Source organism: Canis lupus, chromosome 8 (genome assembly GCF_048164855.1).
Source record: "Canis lupus baileyi chromosome 8, mCanLup2.hap1, whole genome shotgun sequence".
Lineage (NCBI taxonomy): Eukaryota > Metazoa > Chordata > Mammalia > Carnivora > Canidae > Canis > Canis lupus.
Window position 1 is genome coordinate 34,558,726 of NC_132845.1, and position 23,681 is coordinate 34,582,406.

General features: G+C 44.0%; 2 protein-coding genes and 1 long non-coding RNA gene across 13 annotated transcripts in view; 2 read left to right on the plus strand and 1 right to left on the minus strand.

Moving 5' to 3' along the window:
* The window catches only part of FNDC7 (fibronectin type III domain containing 7), a 40,897-nt gene extending 25,035 nt beyond the window's left edge, over positions 1–15,862 (plus strand). Inside the window, exons 8-14 of the mRNA XM_072834805.1 lie at positions 1,545–1,802; positions 2,748–3,002; positions 4,138–4,392; positions 6,437–6,697; positions 11,357–11,386; positions 15,076–15,137; positions 15,218–15,862. Of these exons, the coding sequence (XP_072690906.1) occupies positions 1,545–1,802; positions 2,748–3,002; positions 4,138–4,392; positions 6,437–6,697; positions 11,357–11,386; positions 15,076–15,107 (1,091 nt within the window). The 3' untranslated portion in view covers positions 15,108–15,137; positions 15,218–15,862. The remainder of the gene's footprint in view (positions 1–1,544; positions 1,803–2,747; positions 3,003–4,137; positions 4,393–6,436; positions 6,698–11,356; positions 11,387–15,075; positions 15,138–15,217) is intronic.
* The window catches only part of LOC140638094 (uncharacterized), a 50,687-nt gene extending 30,720 nt beyond the window's left edge, over positions 1–19,967 (minus strand). Inside the window, exons 1-3 of one of the 10 annotated variants that reach the window (XR_012035277.1) lie at positions 19,735–19,965; positions 15,789–16,017; positions 15,580–15,707 (exon numbers count right to left, since the gene is read on the minus strand). This is a non-coding gene — a long non-coding RNA (uncharacterized lncRNA). The other 9 variants (XR_012035276.1, XR_012035270.1, XR_012035271.1 and 6 more) reach the window with 9 other exon arrangements.
* A 34-nt stretch (positions 19,968–20,001) lies between these two features.
* STXBP3 (syntaxin binding protein 3) overlaps positions 20,002–23,681 on the plus strand; it is a 50,249-nt gene continuing 46,569 nt past the window's right edge. For both annotated transcript variants that reach the window (XM_072834803.1, XM_072834804.1), the window contains exon 1: positions 20,002–20,142. In XM_072834803.1, the coding sequence (XP_072690904.1) occupies positions 20,094–20,142 (49 nt within the window). In that variant the 5' untranslated portion in view covers positions 20,002–20,093. The remainder of the gene's footprint in view (positions 20,143–23,681) is intronic.

A 23,681-nucleotide genomic window follows, 5' to 3' on the forward strand; every position in this document is an offset into this window, starting at 1 on the left:
CAAGCTTGAGGAGAACACAAGGCTTAGGAAGAGAGCAAAGAATATGGTCGTTCACACCTGCTCTGAAAAGCCAACCCCCCCACCAAGATCTACTCAGTGCTTAGCACCCTATGTAAGGTGCCGAAGGGGATGCAGTCCTCCTGTCTCAGGAGTTCACTCTTTCCCCAAGACCCAAAACCAGAGATGCAATTGCAAAGTCGTGGCATCGCACAAAAGGCTCTGCAGCAGGACACCTGTGTTTAAGTCCCGTTGTGACCACTAACCCATTACAGAATAAGGATAATGATGTTTAGCTTTCTAGTTCCTTAGTATCCTCCACAGCAAAATCGGACAAATAATGAGAGCATAAGTATGAAAGGTATTTGTATGTGGTAAAGCACAATGCAAAGTATTTTTATTAGCATCATTACTACTATTATTCTCCACCCCCAGGCTTGGATCTTCCACAAAGCAGGGATTGTTTTATTTACCTCTTCATCCTCAATGCTTATCATAGTGTGATCAACCTATAGGAGAGGCTTGATTTCTGAAGAATGAATGGAGTGACTTGAAATTAATGAACCATGCTTACAAATAAGAACATTAGAATATCATTACATAATAACACTACTAGCTGGATTACAATAAATTTTACCAAGACGAAAGAATCAAATAATTGGTGCCTTTAGAATATGGAATTAAGGGGCTACCAATCAAGTCTCAAAAGCATAGGAGGGCTTTCCAGAAGGAGTGGCCTTGACTTGGATGTTTAAGGGTGGATGGAATGTAGGTGGGACAAGGGCATCCCAGAGAAAGTCCAAGCTGAGCTAGACATTTGTCAGAATTGTCAGAATTCATCCACGACATGATATAGGGTCTCTTCTAAGATCTACTAATACAATGATGTTTGCCCCTCCTGAAGCCCTCAGTTTTATCTGGTGTTTGGAAAGACTGATAGGATCTAGCTGTTAGACAAGGTATGATTTTTCTCAGGCAGAGAGGGGAATAGCATTCCAGTAGAGGGTTAACAGTCCTTGAGGCATAGGGAAATGAGAGCATATGTGGGCTGGGGAATTGAGAAGACTGGTGTGGCCGGTGATGGGGGAGGCACAACTGAACATGTAGACTGGATGCAGCTTTTAATGACCTTTAGACGTCATGCGTCAAGGAATTATCCTCTATGTAGTGGGTGTTAGGCCAAGATTGGAGCTGGAAGAGAATTGTAGGAGAATTTATTTATTTATTTATTTATTTATTTATTTATTTATTTATTTACTTATTTGGGAGAGGGATAGAAGGAGAGGGAAAGGGAAAGAGAAACTCAAGCAGGCTCCACACCCAGCACGGAGCACAATGCCAGGCTCAATCTAGAGACTCTGAGATCATGACCTGAGTGGAAATCAAGTCAGACACTTAACCGACTCGGCCACTCAGGCTCCCCATGGAGATTCTTGCAGCAATTTAGGAGACCAGTGGCAGAGGCTCTGGGCACCAGAAAGTCAGGTCCCTCTGATATCACTGCTCCTTCACTGACCTCCATTCTCTTTCTCTGCTCCTGCTTTCAGCTCCCTGTTGTCCTACTGACATTAACCCGGTGTTAGTGTCCAGTGACAGAGTAGAGATCGTCTGGTCTCCTGTCCGTGGTGCCGAACTTTATGAAACCAAGGCTGTAGATGGGTTCAATGTGGTTGAGTGCAATGACACGGCTCCTGCTTGCACCCTCTCAGCTCTAGAGTGTGACACCAAGTACAACATCACAGTGTATTCCTTTAGTGAAGTCCGGGGCAGCAACATGTCGTGTACTTCCCAATTCATAACCACAGGTATGATACAACGTGGTTTCCTTCACTGACTTTGAACAATTCACCCCAGCTATGTCCCTCGGAATGGATGTTTAGCAAGAACTATAAAACGGCTCTTTGTGGGGACCATTAGAGCCCCTGTCTTTCTACAGAGAGGCCGAAGGGAAGGTAGAACAGGGGAAGTGGGAAGACAAGAAAACACAAAAAGGAGGTCATGGAAGAGTGGAAGGTTTCCCCAGGGATTACTTCAGCCATTCGGTTCCTCTGACTTTTGGGGGCTTGTCTATATTCACACCACGAAAGTCAAGCCCACATCTTTTGTCTTTCTTTCTTTTTTTTGGAGGGGGAGAGAGAGAGAGAGAGAGTTATAGTAGGGAGGGGCAGAGGGAGAGGGAGAGAGTCTTAAGTGGGCTCCACACCCAGCTCAGAGCCTGACGTGAGGCTTGATCTCAGGACCCTGAGATCCTGACATGAGCCAAAATCAAGAGTTGGATGATGGGTGCCTGGGTGGCTCAGTCAGTTAAGCATCTGCCTTTGGCTGAGGTTGTGACTCCAGGGTGCTGGGATTGAGCCCCTGCATCAAGTTCCTTGCTCAGCAGGGAGCCTGCTTCTCCCTCTCTCCTGCCCCCAGCTTGTGCTTTCTTTCTCTCTCAAATAAATAAAATCATAAAAAAAAAAAAGATTGGATGCTTAGCTCACAGAGCCACCCAGGAACCCCAAGACCCCAAATGTTTGTCCTAATTGCTTTTGCTTTTGGAGTTCAAAATGCCTCAATGTTTTCCAGTGAGTCTGATGCTATAGGAATCTAATACCATGTTTCCACCCAAAAGCTCTGTGAATCTGGCCTATGTGCTTTGTTAGGTTGAAAGTAGTGATGATCTCATTTGGGGAAAAAATCGGTTTAAAACAAATGGCACACCTGATATTTTTGACTCAACTGTTCCCATTAATAACCTAAAATCTCAGCTCCTTGCAGGCCTGAAATAAAAAATGTTTCGAAGGATGCTTTCTCCACAATTAACGTGCACTGGCGATCCACTAATGATGATGCCACTTACACAGTGACTGCCCACGGGGAGAAAGGGCGGTATCTGTGTAGCAGCAGAGGAGAGTCCTGCACCATGGGGGGCTTGCCCTGTGGCTCCATGTTCTCCATCACTGTGGTGGCTGAAACACAGGCAGGACGGAGCCTGCCCAGCTACAGTGTGCCCCTAGAAACAGGTAGGTAGCAACCACCAGCCTGAACATTGACTTCAGCGTCATCCTTAGATATTGTTATAAGACATGAACTTTCTCATTTGATCTACCCGAAGTGTGATAGAAATACATTGAACTCATGAACAGCCCTGGTCTTAGAAAATAAAACTTGCAATATTTGGACACAGTTTCTGTAAAAATATCATCAGAAGACTCTAATATGCTGACATCAAAGGAGGAAAGCATTGACTCTACAAAACATTTATTTGAATTCATATTCCTCTGTGACTTCCTCTCCCAAAACAACTAGCAAGTGACCAAATGATCTGGCTCATTTTTTATTTCTTGGGCTCACCCCTTTCAAATCTTTCTGTATAAAATGCTTTCGGAATTTCAGTTTTCTAATTGGTGAGAGGAGGATCGTAGATTCCTTGGGTGGTTGTGAATGTTAATGCTGCAAGCACTTGGCATGGTGCCTGACACATAGTGAGAGCTGCATAAGAGAACGCTGCTCCTGCTTCATAGCACCAGGTGTGAGGGGAATTTAGCAAATTACTTAAAGCCTTTGGACATTATTTTCTCTTATATACGATATATGGAGCTTTGAACTATGAGTTGAAACATAAAAAGCAACAGATCAGAGACAATGCCCAATATTCAGGAAGATTCTAGATATCCTATATCCTGAATAATGGGCCCCTGAAAAACTGAGAATTGGCTGTGGAATTCTTAAGTGGCTAAAAATATTGTGAGCTTTTATATCAATTATGTACTATGAAATACATGAAAAAGGCAAAACACATTGAATTGTAAAGGCTATGAAATGTTATTTTGAGAGAAGAGGTGAATGTAGCCATTGCTTTGAAATTTGCAACTGGAATGGTTAAAGTTGGGAAACAACCAAGGATTTCTTTCTTAATCTGAAAAAAAAAAAAAAACCTAGAACTCACATTACCCACAGCTAGTTAGTACACCGTTCTTGGGGGAAAGCACCCCCTATGTACACTTGATGTTAAATAATGTATCAGAGGGAATGAGATTTTGCTTAACAATTGAAGGTTTGAGAACTTTAGGATATTGAATGAAATATAGACAAAATACCATTCTTGGTTATTGTCCACAATAAATCCCCAATTCTTTCTCTTTTTCCCCATCTAAGTGCCATGCTGTCCGGCTGGTCTGACAGTAACTCAGGTCACCCAGTCAGTAATCAATGTGAGCTGGACTGCTGGGACCGGGGCCCAAACCTATGTGACGGTTCTGGAGTCACACACTGGACAGTCTAAGTGTCTCACCCATCAAAACCAGTGCCTCCTGGGATGCATCGCATGTGGCATCAATTACACAGTGGCATTAAAAGCGATTAGTGCCACTGGGTTGACAGCAGACTGCACCTACCAAGCTTATTCCTCTAGTAAGTGAATTCTAAACTCCAGCTATGGAGTACCAATAAGGATTTTGACTATTATAAATCCAGACACAAGCCCCTCCTTCTCATTTAAAAAGATACTGCATCTCCATCTAGCTAGCATTATACATTCATAGTACTTTCTAAAATGTTTACAGTTTTCCTCTTAGCTTAGAACCTCAAAGCTTCAGGGACGCCCGGGTGGCTCAGCGGTTGAACGTCTGCCTTCGTCTCAGGATGTGATCCCAGGTCTGGGGATCGAGCCCTGCATCAGGCTCCTGCATGGAACCTGCTTCTCCCTCTGTCCATGTCTCTGCCTCTCTCTGTGTCTCTCATGAATAGATAAATAAAATCTTAGAAAAAAAAAAAAAAAGAACCTCAAAGCTTCAGAGGCTCCTGTTGGTGGTTGCTGAATTAATTTCCTGGGTAACATGGCTCAGATGTACTTTTTTTGAAGGGAGGACAGATTTTTCTATGACACAGCTACCTGCAGCACAGAGTAAATCAGTCTGTTAGAGTTCTCGGAAAGCATTGAGGTCACACATTCTATTTGGCTTGAATTCTTTTCTTCTCATTATATTACGCTATTACCTCTCTTGTCTAAACCACTCCAGCTCCTTCTATGGTTTCTTATTTCAACAGGCTAAAAGGAGCACTGTCTACTGACAGTTTTGTATCTTGTTCTTCACAAAGACCAAATCAATAGGAATAGCAGGGGAGGGTAGAAGTGGTACAGGGTTAGCAAAGAAGATTCTCTTGATGATTCTAGTCCACTGAAGTGGCGGCTTTGGAGCACTGTTTTGAAAAAGGAAAGGAAGGAAGAAAAAAGAAACAAAACTCCTTAAAACACCTTTTTAATAAGAGTACAATGATCAGTTTATTGTGTCTACCCCAGGACATAGGATGGGAGAGCTGAAATTTTGCCACCCCAGGGACAATAAAAGAATCTTCAGCCAGGAGCCTAAGGATATGGCGTTTTTGCTGTGTGTGTGTGTGTGTGTGTGTGTTTTAAGATTTTATTTATTGATTGATGAGAGACACAAAGAGAGAGGCAGAGACACAGACAGAGGGAGAAGCAGGCTCCCTGCAATGTGGGGCTCGATCCCAGGACCCCAGGATCATGACCTGAGCCAAAGGCAGGCGCTAAATCGCTGAGCCACCCAGGCATCCTGAGACATGGCTTCTTATAAGCTGTGTTGCCTTATCTTCCCTGATTTTGCTTCCTCATTGGTAAGAGAAATAGTAATAACTATAATGTGAAAGCATTTATAACATGCTATACGTATGTAAGGGGTTTCATATTTTCTTTGGGCCTATTGTTTTCCATCAGATTTGCTGCCTAAATTCTAACCCTGATATCCAGTTCTGGGAATATGGCCTGCTGCTTATCTTCCCATGTAAAAAGCTGCTTTTTTTTTTTTTTTTTTTAAAGGAAAGAATGAATCAAAAGAACCTAATTATCTGTAACTGGATTTTAATTTAAATTGTTGTACAACAACATTTTTATCTTAGTTACTGAGTAGTCCACCATCTGGTGCCCTGCTTGACACAGAGTGTGTGGCCTGCTCAAGGCATTTAGAGAAGAGAAAAAGAAGGATCTAATGAGCTAGCATGGACAAAGTGGGGTGAGCAAAGCCTGGTCACTTGACTGCTATGTAAGTCACTGTTCCCCAGGCATCATGCTACTCAGCTAGCAAAATAGGTCTTTTCAATTAAAGCTGAATGCAGTTAATTTAAATTCAATCCCACTAAAATCATATGGAACTAGGACATTATGAAATCTCTTGACAAGGATGTTGTGCATTTGACTCACATAGTTTGAGATACTGTAGCTGCCAAGTGGGGACTTTTGGCCTCACCATTGTTCTCTATTAAAAATTCATGGCCCACCTCACTGTCATATAGGGATTTCTAATCATGGAAAGAACTTGCATACCCCTTCAAATAATGCTCTAATTATGCATTATTTAGGTTTTTAGGGGAAACTTACTTTGCTTCCATGTTTATCTGATGATGAAATAAGTGATTTGTGTCTGTTTTTCTCCTGCAGGTGCCTGCTGCCCATTGGGAGTGAAATTGTATAGACTGGGCCCTAATGGCATTCGAATCTACTGGCAAGCCTCCAGGGGCTCTGCCAATTACAGCACTGACCTCTATGGTTCCAAAGGCATTTTCACATGTGCCCCAAGCGCTGGCCTCAGTTTTTGTGATGTCACCGAGATACCCTGTGGGGATGTATATACCGTGATGGTCTCACCAGTGTCTGAGACAGGACTGAAGCTTACTTTCTGTCCAAAAAAAATATATTCAGGTAGAGCAATAGAGCCCTTAAACCCTCTATTTAAAACCCTGAACTCCATCTGTGAATCAAGACTCAGAGCAATTACACTTATTTGCTATGTAGGAGGTCAGGGAGGTGTGAAATTTTCTACACCCTGCATGCGGATTCTGGGTACAGGGACCTCAAGCTTCTTTGGAATTGTGATGCTTTCTTATCATATGATTTGGAGACACTCCTCTCTTCACTTGCTGACCCTTTCTTTTTCAGAAAAAGGACCAGATGCTTGCTGTTTAAATAGTAAAGCGGATTTAAAATGATTTTCTGCTTTGAGGTTTGGGAATAGATTTTTAACATAGTCTCAGAGATAACGAGAGACACCCTGAAATGTTGGAAATTAAGAGACTTGAATCTCTGCACAAGTTCAGACTTATGACTAAGCAGAAGTTGGAGGATCAGGGGAAAAAATGAATTTATAAATCATAAGCTAGGTTTGGAAATATGAGTGGGCAGACAGTCTGTGATCACAAAACAAGACTGTCAGCAGCTGCCATCTCACCAGAACTAGCAGAAGAACGTTAGCAATTCTCCTGCTCTGTATTCCAGCACCTTCTGCTACCTTGCCCAGGGCATAGTCATATATTTTTCATATATTTCTAAAAAAATTTTGTAAAGAAATGAGATGATAAGGTCCTAGAACTTTATAGGTGATCACAGAAAGAGGAGTAAATATTAGCTCAGAAACCTTTACTGAAAACCAGAATCTAAAATTCCCAATTACATATAGGTGGCACGAGGGCTCAAATGGCCCCTGGACAGAACCAGGCCAGTTCCTCATATTGGTGTTCTTGCTGCGCATGGCTGTCATGCTCTGATTCCTCATTTTTTCATTATCTTGTCCATAGGACAAGCTGGCCTAGAGTAGTGCCCTATGGGAAAGGACAGGAATAGGTTCTTGGGGTGAGGGTCAGCTCTTAGGAAAAAAAGAGACTTTCATTCAATAACAGTGTTTCATCATATTTGCATTACATTTTACGATTTATCAAGTGTTTTCACATTCAGTCTCTTATTAAATGTTCAAAATAACTCTGAATTAGATTTAACAAATCTTATTATCTCCAATTCATAAATGAAAAAACTGAAGCTTCGGCTCCCACATCTCTATCTATAACCTTTCTCTTCTTCTCACCCCTAAATTAATATTCAAATTCATATTTGACTCTTCTAATCCCTAAATTCATATTCGTATACCTCTACCTGGAGGTGCCCCAGGGCTTCCAACTCCTCAGATCCTCCTGATCTTCTCCTGCAGTTTCTAATTTTCCTCCTGGCATCCTTGTTTCAGGTATGAGAGCTGATCACCTGGGAGTCAGCTTCCCTCTCCCTCACCCTCCCGATCTCAGGGGTCTCCAAGTCCTGTCCTGTTCACTTCATGATGTATTTTCTTTTTAACTATTTTTTTGAAGCTTTTATTTATTTGAGAGAGAGGGCGAGAGAGAGAGAGAGAGAGAGAGAGGGAGAGAGAGCAGGAGAGGCAGATGGAGAGGGAGAGGCAGACTCCCCACTCAGCAGGGAGCCCAACATGGGGCTCGATCCCGTGTCCCAGGGATCATGACCTGAGCTGAATGCGGATGCTTACCTGCCTGATCCACCCAGGTGCTCCCCTTTTTAAAACTTTTAAAGTAAGCTCTGTACCTCGCATGGGGTTTGAACTCACAACCCCACACTCAAGGGTTGCATGTTCTACCAACTAAGCCAGCCAAGCACTTCTCAAGACAGTTTTTATTTTTTTTAAGATTTTATTTATTCATTCATGAGAGATACAGAGAGAGAGGCAGAAGGAGAAGCAGGCTCCCCACAGGGAGCCTGATGTGGGACTTGATCCCAGGACCCCAGGATCTCGACCTGAGCCAAAGGTAGACACTCAACCACTGAGACACCCAGGGGCCCCTCATGATGTTTTTTTTTTTTTTTTTAATTTTTTTTAATTTTATTTATTTATGATAGTCACATAGAGAGAGAGAGAGGCAGAGACATAGGCAGAGGGAGAAGCAGGCTCCATGCACCGGGAGCCTGACGTGGGATTCGATCCGGGGTCTCCAGGATCGCGCCCTGGGCCAAAGGCAGGCGCCAAACCGCTGTGCCACCCAGGGATCCCTCATGATGGTTTTTTTTTTTTTTTTAAATATTTTATTTATTTATTTAGGATAGTCACAGAGAGAGAGAGAGAGAGGCAGAGACACAGGCAGAGGGAGAAGCAGGCTCCATGCACCGGGAGCCCGACGTGGGATTCGATCCCGGGTCTCCAGGATCGCGCCCTAGGCCAAAGGCAGGCGCCAAACCGCTGCGCCACCCAGGGATCCCCTCATGATGGTTTTTAAATCCAAATTCTTCTCTCTCCTACACCTACTGCTATATAATAGGTCCACACCACTTCTCACCTAGAATATTGTACCAGTCTTGTCTTCCTGAACTCATGTCAGCCTCCATACTATTTTTTTTAATCTTTATTTATTTATGATAGTCACACAGAGAGAGAGAGAGAGAGAGAGAGAGAGAGGCAGAGACACAGGCAGAGACACAGGCAGAGGGAGAAGCAGGCTCCATGCACTGGGAGCCCGACGTGGGATTTCCAGGACACTGAATTTGTGTTTCTTTTATGCTTCAAAATCCTCAAAAATGGGCAGCCCAGGTGGCTCAGTGGTTTAGCACCGCCTTCAGCCCAGGGCCTGACCCTGGAGACCCAGGATCAAGTCCGATGTCGGGCTCCCTGCATGGAGCCTGCTTCGTCTTCTGCCTGTGTCTCTGCCTTTCTCTGTGTGTGTGTCTCTCATGAATAAATAAATAAAATCTTTAAAAAAAAAAATCCTCAAAAGTGTTCCATTTCCCAATAGGAAAAAAGTCAATACTTTGAGCGTGGCATTCAAGGTTCCTCATTGTCTGTCTGTTAGTTGGTCTTCCTACACCTGCATTGTCCTCTTTTGGATTACTTTAAAAGTTTTAAAAAGGGGAGCACCTGGGTGGATCAGGCAGGTAAGCATCCACATTCAGCTCAGGTCATGATCCCTGGGACACGGGATCGAGCCCCATGTTGGGCTCCCTGCTGAGCGGGGAGTCTGCCTCTCCCTCTCCATCTGCCTCTCCTGCTCTCTCTCCCTCTCTCTCTCGCCCTCTCTCTCAAAAAATTAAATATCTTTTTATTTAGTACAAGCCATGTATGAAAAAAATTTAAATTTTCTAGTAGCTGCATTAAAAATTAAAAAGGTAAAATTAATAATACATTTTAGTTAATCCAATATATCCAAAATATTATAATTTCCACATGAAATCAGTATAAAAATTTCACATTATTTTTTTCATACTGAGAATCTGCTGTGGATTTTATGCTCCACAGCACACTTCAGTTCAGACTAGCCACATTTGGAGTTTTCAGCAGCTACATGTGACAAATGCCTGCTGGTTAAGCAATATAATTCTAGGCTCATTCCACAACATCTGTCCTGAGAAGACTCTATTCTCCAGTGTAGCCACACACACCTGCCCTCACCACACACATATACCACGCCCAGCTTGCCTCTGAGCTGATGCAGTACTCTTCTCTGCCTGGAATTCCACCTCCATCAAAGGAACTCCACCAGCACAAATTTCTTCTCCTCTGTAAAGTTTCCAAATCCTAGAGGTTGATTTATTCTTCTTGCTACCTCCTTTATGACCCCATATCACCTGTGTCTTTATGACATCATATGACTGTGAATTGAAAACGTGTTATTTCCCCTAATAAATGATAATCTCTGGATTCTCAACACAAAGCACACAACTATCACCCAATATGTTTTAAATTAAAAATGAATAAATTAATGAGTTTCTCTGGTTGCCTGTGATCCTACAGCCAGTATGTTAATCACCAGAAGTCCTTGTTAGTTAGAACTCTAATACCTGGGGAGCCTGAGTGGCTCAGTTGGTTGAGCATCTGCTTTTCACTCAGGTCACGATCTCCAGGTCCTGGGATCTAGCCGCACAGCAGGTTCCCTGCTCAGCGGGGAGCCTGCTTCTCCCTCTCCCTCTGTTTCTCCCCCTGCTTGTGCTCTATCAAATAAATAAATAAAATCTTAAAAAATAATTAAAAAAGGAACTCCAATACCCACTGCTGGGATGCCATCTCAAGCCTGCAGTCATTCCACATTAGCAAGGATTAGGTGTCTAGACTCCAGTTAGGGAATCCACTTTTGCTCCATCTCTCTGCTAAAGAAACAGGTGTTTAGGGAAAGATTTTTGGTTTTGTTTCTTGAGTTTCTTTTTTTTCGATATCAGTGGTGCCTTCCTTTGATAATTAAGACAATATTATAAATGATAATAATGACTAATGTTTATTGAGTGTATGTGTCCAGCACTATTTTGAGGGCTTTACATATGCTAACTTAGTTGATCCCTGTAACAACCTTATGAGGTTGACATTCTGATTCTTACCACTTTACAGATAAACTAAAGCACAGAAAAGTGAAGTGACTTGTCCAAGGTCATACTGCTAGTAGTTATATCCTTTTATCACTCAAGCTGGGTCTTAATCACTCTTTGGTTCACTATCCCATTATTCTTTAAGTTATATCTTCACTATCTTTTTTTTTAATATCTTCACCATCTTAAATATGTTCATTAATATATTTTAAATGCTTTTGTTTTTATTCATTACAGTAACCTGCTCTGGAAGTACACTTGGAATGGGTAAGTCATTTTCTCATGGATAAAATAGAATTTTTGTTGTTGCTCTTTCGGGTGATGTAATATAGTAGGGATTAAAGCTGACTCTTTCTTTCTTGCTCTCCCCTCCCACAACCTTTTCTCCCCTATTGCAATGTCTCCCCTCAGATTTCACCAGTTAGGATGAATTCCTTTGCATTCGGAAGTCTCTTCAGTTTCCAGGGTCCCACAGGAAAATGTAAATATGGTTCAGTAGAGGCAGCCGCTTCATCCTTCACTTCAGAGACTGGTTCCCAGCCCTGCTGGACATTGAGTCACCTTCTAGAGCTTAAAAACAATTGATGCCTGGGCTTTATCCCCAGAAAGTCTGATTTAATTGGTCTGGGGTAAGATCAGGATTTTTCAAAGCTCCTTAGGTGATTCTAAAGCATAGCCAACCCTGAGAACTGCAGCTTAGAGCAGACCTTCTCAAACTTTATTGTGCATACAAATCACCTGGGCCTTGTTAAAACTAGATCCTGATTCGGTAGGTGTGGGAGGATCTGAGACTGCACTTTTTAACAAGGTCCTGGTCATGCTGGTGACATTGATGCTGCGTGTCTGACCACACTTTTAGTAGCCAGGTGTTAGAGGGAATCTGTTAATAGCCTGCAAAGAGCCAACATGTCTGGTTCCAGTTTGCAAGGGTGAATATGCCCAGTGGAGGAAAAGAGGGTGCTAAAAGGGGAGTTGGAGTATGGATAACCCTTGCTGCCTCCTTGGTTACCCCCAGGACTGATTCAGCTAGGAGGCTAGTAGCCACACATGGAAGCTTCTCTTGGGAAGGGCTGCAGGGATGACCACAGACCTGAGTGCTAACCCAGTGAGCAGCATGTGCTGCTTCATGAGGAATCTTGCCCTGTCTTGTAGGGAGGGGCCTGCTTGGTTTGAGGCTTTGGGAAAACCCCTGGGAAATATTTTCAACCCCAAACTACAAACAGGATGGATACACACACACACACACACACACACACACACACACACAGCCATTTGTCCAGTCAGACATGGCTGACTTCAGAGGGTAGGGGTAGAAATGAAGTCTTCCTATCAGTAAACCCCACAGGAGAGCCTCCCAGTTTGGGCCAGCTCCTAATCCAACACTTCCTTCCACTGGCAGGGATTGGCTCTGGAGTCTCTCTCCACTGCCTATTCTGTTTCCTCTCCTGGCCCATTGCTTCTCTGAGGACAGCAGACACATGCTTTTCAATTCTTGCCCACCTGCAGGTCTGAAATAAGCATAAGCCCTATTATTTTTAAAAAGGTTTTTGTTTCCAGGGACTATAAGGAAACCAGCTTGACTTATTAAAAACAAACTGAGGAAACGTCTAAATAAAAAAAAAAAATTCTTGAAAACATTCTCACAGTATTCATGACCACAAACCCTGGTCTTTAGTGAAATGTACACAGGCCTGGGTCTACATTTTTGGAAACTATATCCAGTATTTTGAACGTATTAAGCCAGTGTTCCCCTGCCCCAGAAGAGTAATGGAAGTGACTCGGGGGCCACTGGCAGGAGACGAGTGATATGTTATCCAGGCCTTTCCTAAGATTTTGTTAAAGATAGAGTTGCACTGCTTTAAAAAAAAATACTTGAAAACCATCACTCAAACAATGCTATTCATCAGCATTACCAGAAAGCTTGTTCAAAATGTGTAGCCTCAGGGGGCACCAGGCTGGCTTAGTCAGTAGAGCATGTGACTCTAGACCCTAGGGGTTGTGAGTTTGAACCCCAGGTCGGTGTAGAGATTACTTAAAAAGAAAATGTAGATGCCCAGGCTGTTGTTGAGGTGGGATAGGGTCTGGGTCTCTGTATTTCTATCAGGTTCCAAGTGATTCTGATACTCTGGAGTTTGGGCAGTAGCTCCCTAGGTCACCACTCTCCCCTTCCTTGGTCCCTCTGCGCGGCCCCTGGTCATCACTTATCCATGCCTCAGCAAGATTCAGGCTTAAGCTTGAAATCTTAACTTCTCTTTAAGTTGATCCTCAAGACTCTCAAAAATAAGAGTAAGCCAGATCATTTGAGAGTTTCTACATCACATGTAATCATTATATCTAGGGAGGAATTCTAAACTGCTGTCTCTAGCTTCAGCATTTCTCCTCCATATATCAAATTAGGTCACTGGGTGACATGGGGCTCCCAGATAGGCCAAGGGAAGCCTTGGGAATCTTGTTGGTCTAAGACTTTTGGTCTTCCTTGGCTCTTGGATTATTCTTTTCTTTTTTTTTAAGATTTTTATTTATGAGAAACACATGAGAGACACAGAGAGAGAGGCAGCGACACAGGCAGAGGGAGAAGCAGGCTCCATGCAAGAAGCCTGATGTGGGACTCGATCCTGGGACTCTAGGGTCATGCCCTGAGCCGAGGGCAGATGCTAAACTGCTGAGCCACCCAGGTGTCCCTATCCTAAGGCTTTTCAATAGCATGAATGGTTTAAGAGACAGATCTGGGTTCAAATCTTACCACTATTACCCTTTCTGGCAAGTTGCTTCAATTCTCCCTCAGCCTAGGTTTCCTGAAAATTGAAATAGTCAACTCGTCCGGTGTTATGAGGTATAAACTTTGGACATAATGACAGGCCCATAGTAAGCACTTAATAAATGATAGTTATTATTAACTCAGGATCCGTTTAAGCTCATATCATGCTTTATTACATCATGTGTCAGTTATTATTTTTTAAGGTTTTATTTATTTATTTATGAGAGACACACAGAAAGAGGAAGAGAAATAGGCAGAAGGAGAAGCAGGCTCCCTGCGGGGAGCCTGATCTGGGACTCGATCCCAGGACCCGGGGATCACAACCTGAGCGCAAGACAGATGCTCAACCGCTGAGCCATGTAGGCGCCCCCATGTGTCAGTTATTAACATTTTAGCATGCTACTTCCAGGATATGTGCATTGTGAAGTCAGTCTTCATAATACCCTAATTCATTGGCTCTCAAAGTGTGGCCCCAGGGCCAACAGCATGAGCAACATCTGGGAACTTCTTAGAAACGCAATTTGTGAGGCTTCACCATAGACCTAATGAGTGATGAGTCAGGGGCCCAGCAATCTTTGTTTTAATAAACCCTCTGAGTGATTTTGATGCACTCTAAAGTTTGAGAACCACAGCTCTAATTCAAAGAAGCTACTTTGGTACTGGGAATTTGATTCACGTTGGAAGGGAAAGGAAAACAGTCTACCTGAGGCAATGGGGCTCTAACAGCAGGTAGCCTGACATCACTCTGTGGAGGCATTCTTAGTCCTCAGCATCTAGCCTCACCTGCACTTTCAGGAGGATTTTCCTCCCCAAAACTTCCTCAGCAATGAAATGGGTTTAGTATGTTGTCCCTACACAGCTCCCTGAATCAATAAAATTTGAAAGCTGTCTGAGAACAGAGCAAATTGGCCTGGGGGTAGAGAGGAAAGTTCTTTGTCCTGAGTCAAGGCAGTCTGAACTGGTAGAGGTTGTGGGCGGGGTCTTTTCCTGAAGCACCTGGATTAGTTGGAACCTACTGGTTAGTTTCTTCTTGCCCTTTCAGCAGTTCAGATTGTCTTAATTTCCTGTTTTCTTGCTGTGAAGTGCTACAAAAACAGCATTTTGAATCAAAATACTAAGCTAACTTTCAGAGACATTTGAGGGCTTTTTAAGAAAATGTCTGCATATGTAATGTATCTTGTGGCTTCTTCCCTTCCAGTGATTTACAGGGGGAAAAGAAATGCAGAATGACACAGGGAACCCTGGCTAAAAACAGACTTAGTGAGTAACTTACATTGAAATGAGTCAAAGGCAAAGTGTTTTGGCTTTGTTTTAAAATTTTTTTCCCATATCTTTTGCAGGGTTGACTAAATTGTTAGTGTGATTAGAGGTGGAAAAGCTCTATTAGAATACAAAAATGCCTGTAGGGTAGGATAAGCTCTTTTGGCCTCTGTAAGGACAACTCTGACTCCACTTCCTGAAGGCAAGCAAGGTCAGGCATGTCCTCATCTGCACAGGAGTTCAAGCTCTGCTATGGAGAAGACTCAGAGAAATTAATCCAGAAAGTGCTCTGGAAGACTGCCAGAGTGTGCTCGCACACTGGGAAAATTCTGGAAGTGTGAAAGATCTGTTTAGCAGAGACTGTCTCTGGGATTTCATATCCAAACACCACACAGACTTCAACACATCCACTTATAGGTATTTCATGGACACCAGGACTTGCCGTTCAAGGACTGCAAATGTTCACTCCTGGAGAGCTTGATATCCAGCCACCACGCAGAGACACTGCTCATCTCAAGACCTCCAGCAGGACTTTGGCGTAGATTGGAGAGCCACAGCTGCCAGGGCAACCTGTAGTAACAAATCATCTCAAGTAAGAAGAAAGCAAGTTGCAGATATTGTTTGCCAAGTCAAAGCATTCTGTGATGTTACCTCTGCGTGAACATCTGGGCAAGTATAGCTGCTGGCCTGTTGCTGGAAGGATTTTTTTTTTTTTTTTTTTTTTTTTTTTTGCTGGAAGGATTATAGTCAAGGTTGTGAGTGAGCAAAAACTTCAATGGAGGGACAGCCAAGGCAAAGCTTTCAACAGTGGCAGACTGACAGGCACACATCTTTTGTGGGGAGGATCATCAATCTTGTTGGTCGTATCCCCATGCTCCCACTGCAATATTTTCATCTCGAGAGAAGACAATGATATATAATAGAAATCTGTTGTACCTAGAAAATGTCCTTTGAAAGCTTATTAAAAAAAGTAATGTGAGTAGGAAAAATGGAGTTTGTTGCATCAGAGAGCACCACAGAGTAGGGCTGAGTTTAATTCAGTTTTTTTTTTTTAAGATTTTATTTATTTATTCATGAGAGGGGGAGAGAGAGAGAGAAAGAGAGGCAGAGAGAGAAGCAGGCTCCATTCAGGGAGTCCGACATGGGACTCTATCCCATGTCTCCAGGATCAGGCCCTGGGCTAAAGGCAGCGCTAAACCGCTGTGCCACCAGAGCTATTCTTAAACAACAGTATATAAACAGGAGCTGAACTAGGTGTTATCTATATCATTTGAAGAACTCATTGCTTAATAAAGATTTCCAGACATTACCTCTGGAGATTTTAATTCAGTACATCTGGGTCCAGGCTTGGGCATCTATATTTTTAACAAACTTGCCAAGTGACATGTGGCCGGGTTTGAGAAACGTAAAAGGTTTACATTGGCGAGTTCCCTGAAGCAAAATTTCAGTGACAGGAGGCTAGGAAGTGTTAAAAGATGAATTGAGGCATATTAAACATTTTACGAGTTTGAGCAGAACTTAATTCTAATTTAGTAGCACCAAACCAGAAGTGGTTACAGGCACTCCACTGACAGGATCTCAAGGAAACACTTTCATAGAGAAGAGAGAAGCAAAGCAAGGATATTATTTGATTGGCTGTAGCTTAAGTGGTTTCCACATTTGGGAAAGCCCAATTGGCTGATTGGTTGTCCTTAGATTTTGATTCTTTTTAAAAGATTTTATTTATTTATTTATTTGAGTGAGCAAGAGAGAAAGAAGAGAGGGAGAGAGAGAGAGCATGAGTAGGGGTGGAGACGGATTAGGGAGAGGGAGAAGCAGACTGTCCTGTTAAGTAGGGACCCTGAGATCGTGACCTGAGCTGAAGGCAGACACTTAGCCAACTGAGCCACCCAGATGCCCCACATTTTGATTTCTTAACCTTGAGACACTTACAGGTGTAGGTTTTGGTTTGCTTACACAGACTGCTAAGGCATTAGAACCACCTCAGTTTAATGGCCTCTTTGTTTAACAGAAGGTAGATGGCTGTGGCATATAAAGAAAGATTGGTGAGAAGATCTGGGGGTGTCCATGAGGTTCAGAGTGGGTCCATGCCCTGTGAGGGCAGACATGAACTCGGGCAGTGTTCTGGGCTGTGGTGCAGGGTCCATGCAAGACTGTGTGCTGAGCCCAGTTGCCAGCAGGGTGTTCTTCCAAATAGAGCTGTGTTCATTGCTGATTAGAATGGTCAAAGGCTAAGGCCAAATGTAGGTCAGAATCCCTGGTTCTAGGATGCTAGGGAGCTGGGACCAGTACACCTATACCTTATGAATACCAGGGCCACAAAATGAAATGGCCATCTACTTTAGGCATCTGAGCTGGGCTGTTTTGGTCAGAGTTCCACAGAAGACAAGGTGGTCCACACTAAAACTAAAATATGGATGTAGCACATGAAATGTGCTTCTATTCTAGGTGCTTCCCACATACTCAGTTCATTCTCAGAACAACTCTATGAGCTAGATAATATTACTCTTTTTTTATTTATTTATTTTTTTAAAATATTACTCTTTTATACTGATAAAGAAAATGAGACTCAGAAAGGTCAAGTACCCCACTCATGTTTGCATAGCCAAGTCAACGTGCAGCATTGATGAGAACTACTAATCCATGATACTTTTATGGAGGATATTTATCTGGATTATCATGATTAAGTCATCATTACTAATGAAGAAGGCCTGGGAATAAGATGGTGAGTGATTTGCCCTAACTCAAGAGCTTTTACATTCAGCTCTTAGTTATTTTGATTATTTTTCTTTTTTTTTTTTTTTAATTCCCCCGCCCCTCCCCGCAAAGCAGGTGTTTTGCCTCTGACCAGTGTTATTGGATTTGACCTTCTATTCTGTCCTCTCATGTTCAGGGGACTCAAATTCCTTGTCCAATTTGCCCAGGCAAACAGACTAGAAGAGGTGGAGAGACAGCTCAGGGAGGTTATACGAAACTAAGGGAGCAAGGGAGGGTATGCAGTATGGTACAACAGAAAGGGCAATGGTCTTGGGGTCATTCTGAGGTCTTAAGTGGTTTATTTCGCTTCTGAGTCTCAGTTTTCACATCTGTAAAATGACAATAAGAATTTTCATCTTGGGCCATGTGAGGTTTTATCTTATTTAACACACAAACGCAATGAAACAGGTGTTTGAAGTCACATGCTTCTAAAAGGCAGAGACAGCATCTTGTGCTGTGGACCTGTATCTTTGTGCAGCTAAGGCACACATTTGTTCCATTAGAACACACTGCTCCCTGGTAACCCAGCCTTCAGGAGCGTGAGCCACAGCTGCACCCGACATGATCCAAGTCAAACTTTCAGCCCCAGAGGGAGTTTCTGTGTCATTCCCGGGCACCTGGTCATTCTCCTCAAGGTAGGAGATGGAGGCACTTCACCCACCTCCCTCTTCTGCCTCGGTTTGCCTCTCTAGGGCAAGGAGCTCCATTTTAGAAGGGTGAGTGCACTGTCACGCCTTTTTCTTAGGGCTTGGGGCTCCACCTCCTCTACTAAGCAGAATCTGATTTTAAATTGAAAAGGGAGAGGGAAATAATGTGTTCATTTAAGATCCTGAACAGCTGAGTCCATTTAAAGCAAGTTTAAAAGAGGCCAGGGCTCTGGCTTCCATTCCCATACAAGCCATGAATGGGAAAGCCATTAAAGCCACAGGTTGTGCTCGAACCCATTTTATGGCTGCTTTTATTCTTCATTCTCCTTTTCTCTCCTACAGAGCATATATTGTAAATTATCCCATAGACAGGATACTCTATTGCTTTCTGTGTAGCTTAGACACAGTCCGCATTCCACCGCAAGCGCGGCCTCCTGGGCAAGTTTCAGATTCCTTGTCTTTAAGGAGGATCCGTGAGATAATCCACTCACCTTAAAGCACTCCGTAAATATTAGCCACTATCATTACTAGTATAGTAACTAACCATTTCCACTTATTAAGATCATTGGTTCTTTGCAATCTGCAGGAAAGTCTTTCCTTTTTTAAGATTTTATTTACTCAGGAGAGACACACAGAGAGAGGCGGAGACGCAGGCAGAGGGAGAAGCAGGCTCCGCGCTGGGAGCCCGACGCAGGACTCGATCCTCGGTCTCGGGGGTCATGACCTGAGCCGCAGGCAGACGCTCAACCGCGGAGCCACCCGGGCGCCCCTATTTTGTGATTAACTGATTTCGCCTCAAAAGATTCCTCTCAGGAAGTAGTTTTCTGCCCCAAATTTCTAAGTCTGAGCACAAATCAGCTCCTTTGTGAAGAGGCTCTTAGCAATAATTCCTTCGTCTTTCTTTAGCAATCCCTTCTTTGGACCCCTAAGGCATTGCTAACCCCTCCCACACAATTTCGTACGTCAACTTTTGCTTGTTGAGGACACAGCCGCCGTCCTGCGGGCTCCTGTACGGCGAGGTCTTCATTAAGGCCTTCGCTTTTCCGACCAACTTCCGACTACCGTCGGCCGGGAAAGGCCTCAAACGAGGCTTAAGGGGCCTCGCAAGCGGGTCTCTCATTCATAGGAGCGCCCTGGAGGGGGCCTCAGAGCCGTACACAATCACTGTGTCCTGAAAACGGAGCGACACCAACCTCCGCGGGACACCTTTCCTAGCGGGTAGCTGAGCGCGCCCCCAGGGCCGCGCGCTGCGAACGGCTTCGCGACAGGGACGTCCTTCTCCAGGACGGCGAGCGTGGACGCCGAGCGTCGGACGTCGCGCTCCCCACCTGACCCGCACGCGCCGCTGCTGGGTCCCCCAGGTCCGGGGCCTTCCGCGGACAGAGCCCCCGCCGGGGGGCGCACGACTGCCCGGCCGACCCGCCCGCACTGCGCAGCCTCCGCCCGGAAGTGGGCGGGAATCCGCGGGCGGCCGCGCGTGACGTCACGCGGCGGGGGCGGGGCCGCCGAGCTTGGCCGGCTCCAGTGGCTGCGCCTCGGCGGTGTTGGGAAGATGGCGCCGCCGGCGACGGAGCGGGGGCTGAAGAGCGTCGTGTGGCAGAGTGAGTGCGGTGGGGCGGGGGCTGAGAGGGAAGGCCAAGCTTTCCTGCCCCGGGCCGCTCGGGCAGCCGCGCGGGCACTTGTTGCTTTGGGGCCCCTGCCAGCCCGTGGACTTGCGGCCTCCTGGCTCTCGCGGGCACCCCTCGCCCCGGCCCGGCTCTGGCCTGGAGGCGGCGCCCGGGTCAGCGGCCCCGTCGGGCCCGGCGGCGATGTCCGTCCCCCGGCGCCGTCTGTGCGGCGTGTGGCCGCGGCTCGCCCGTCGCCGCCCCCCGGGTTTCCAGGCACTGCTTATTGTGCTGCTTCGTTTCGGTACCAAGCAGGGTTTTATCACTGCGCTTTTCAGTGTCCCCTCGAAGAGAAACAAAACGAGAGGAGCCCACTCTCCAGAGGGTCCTTGAGAAAGACCCACTTGAGCGGTCAGATGTCGGGGCCCGGTCCCCGCCGCGCTGCGGGCCTCCCTGCTGTGGGGACTGAGCTGCTGCTTGGCGGTGCCGGACGTGCCGCCCTCCTCCTCCGCGAGTTCGTAAAACTCGCTGCAGAGCTCGCTGTGCTGGGTGACAGGGGCAGCAACCACCAAGCAGGAAGAACCATCGTTGTTTGGCTCGCTGCGTTCAAATTAATTATGGCCTAGCCGTGGAACAGGGAGTTGACACCTAATTAGTATTTCTGACTCCGACTTGTTGAGCGAAGGGTAGAAATGACGAGTTAACAAAATCCTGGGAGCTTCTTGTGTAAAATTAAAACTCCAAATCAGTAACTGGCCTGTTGCTGAACGTAACTGGATACTAAAAACGACTGTATAAATAGAAGGGGGAGAATACATTACAATAACATCTTTTTAAAACTTGAAAATTATAAGGTTGGCATTCTGTGTTTTCAGGTTTGCATGGGTGACTTTTAAGATTCGGTAGTATTTTTCAATTACAGCGTAAGTACATTTATATGAACATGGGTAGTGAATTGCATTGTATAAATAATTTCCGAGATCTGTGTGGTCCTTAACATCAGCATTTATCAGGAAAAAAGGGTAACGATAGTAACTTCAGTTTTGCTAGTGTGGAAACTGGGCAAGAGGGAGAGCTTAGAGACAAAAAAATTTCCGTCCGTGCTGTTAACTTGGCGTAGCACCAGGATGTCAGATGAAGTGTAAGATAAGATGGGATACTGAAAGGAAGGAAAGAGATGTCAGGCTTAAAAAATAGGTCTTTGAATCTTTGTATAAATAGAAACATAACTAAAACACAAGATGACATTCATTCAGCGTATAGGAAGTAGAGAGAGAAGAGGGACTCAGTTCTGTTCGCAAGAGATACCAGAGTCTGGAGGAAACGATGGAGGAATCTCCTAAGAGGTAGGAGAATCCTACAGTTGACTGGGGAAAGGTTTTGCTAGAGTGGGGATAGTGCAGTTAAGTCATGGTAGAGAGCTAAATAACTTAACCTTCAATTTACCCAAAATGTAGGAAGAAGGAAACTAATATTTCTTGAATATTTATTCTGTGCCGGGCATTATTCTTTATATCTATTAAAATTTGGTAGAAATTACTACCTTTATTTCATAGATGTTAAAACTGATACAGCTATTATAATAGCTGTATTATTCTTAAGAGCCAAAAAATCAAATAATCCAAATACCCATGGATTGATGAATAGGTAAATAACAGGCAGTATGTCCCTACAGTGGACTATCAAGCAATAAAAAGGAATGAAGTGCTGATAAAAGCTGCAATATTGATGAACCTTGAAAAAGTTGGGCCAAATGGAAGAAGCCATTCACAACCGCATGTTGTGTGACTCCATTTACATTAAATATCCAGAAGTGACATATATAGAGAGACAGTAGATTAACAGTTGTGTACCTCTGGGGGGCGTGGAGAAAATGGGGAGACTCGGGGATAATGGTTAAGGGGATGGTTTCCTTTTGGAGTAATGAAAATGTTCCAAAATTGATTATGGTGGTGGATGCACAACTCTGAATATACTGAAAGCCATGTAATCATACACTTTGGGTGAATTATATGGTATGCAAATTATATCTCAATAAAGCTTTTTCTAAGAAACCTGATAACAGTATTAAATATAGACTTAGGGACCCTGCTTGCCTCAGCGGTTGAGCGCTTGCCTTTGGTTTAGGTCGTGATCCTGGGGTCGGAGGATCGAGTCCTGCATCAGGCTCCCTGCACAGAGCCTGCTTCTCCCTCTGCCTGTGTCCCATAAATAAAATAAAGAAAGAAAGAAAGAGAGAAGGAGAAAGAAAGAGAGAGAGAGAAAGAAAGAAAGAAAGATAGATTGATTGATTGATTTAGTATTCATACCCAGCTCTTTCTGGCTGCAGGGTTTAATGTGTTATATGTCTGTGATTTTCTGTAATGTTTAATGTAAACCTTAGTTCAGAGCCTTATCTTATGCCCCGTCTGTTGGCAGTAGTCTCCTAACTAAGCCTCTAAGTGCTTGTTCTTTCTCACTCCAGTCTATGTGACTAATAGTTGCCAGAATAATTTTCTTGTAACAGTGAGGTGCTATGATCATGTTATTTGCTTGAAGACCTGTAGAGAGAGACCCCTCCAGTTGTCTAGAGATCATTTCAAATAGTCTGCTTATTTTCTACCTTTTCCTTGTATAATCTTGATGTTCAACTAGTCTATACTGTTTATTCTTGAAATCTTCTACCTCTACATCTTTATGACAGTTTTTGTGTAGAATGCTCCCCCTATACCTGTTCTTTACCTGTCCAAATTTTAGCTAGCCTTCAAGTCTTGGCTCAAATGGGGCTACTATCTCCACAGTGGCTTCTTATTTTAACCCAGCCTCTTACATTTCTGTAGCATTTGGTTTATCCTTCTCAAATGACACTTCTCACTACTGCCTAATGTCTCTTGATAGGCTTCTCAAAGTTGGGTCCACTATTGTGTGTCCACTATTGTGTCTAGGGAATAATAGAAGACAAATATGTAAACAAAAAATATTTCAGTTTGTGATATATATATATGGGCAGGGGCTGCTTTAACTAGATGGATCAGGAAAAGTTTCTCTGAGCAGGTGACACTTGATCTGAGACCTAAAACATGAGAAGAGATCAGCCTTTAAGGACTGTCTTAAAAACACTTTTTTAAAAAAAAATCTTTAGGGATCCCTGGGTGGCTCAGCGGTTGAGCGGCTGCCTTCAGCTCAGGGCGTGATTCCGGGGGTCTGGAGATTGAGTTCCACGTTGGGCTCCTCGCAGGGAGCCTGCTTCTCCCTCTGCCTGTGTCTCTGCTTCTTCTCTGTCCCTCGTGAATAAATAAAAATCTTTAAAAATAAAATTTAAAAAAGCTTTAATATTTTGAGTGGAAAGGCTGTATTAATAAAGCTAATTTCCATACTTAAAATCAATGAAAGTTTCTAGTGTTTGGTATTGCTTATTTGCCACTTTCTGCTACAGAAAGGCAGTAGCAAAAATATCATTGATATAAGATTTTAAATAAAAATTTGATGAAGCTGGGATGCCTGGGTGGCTCATCAGTTGAGCGTCTGTCTGCCTGTGGCTCACGGCATGATCCCAG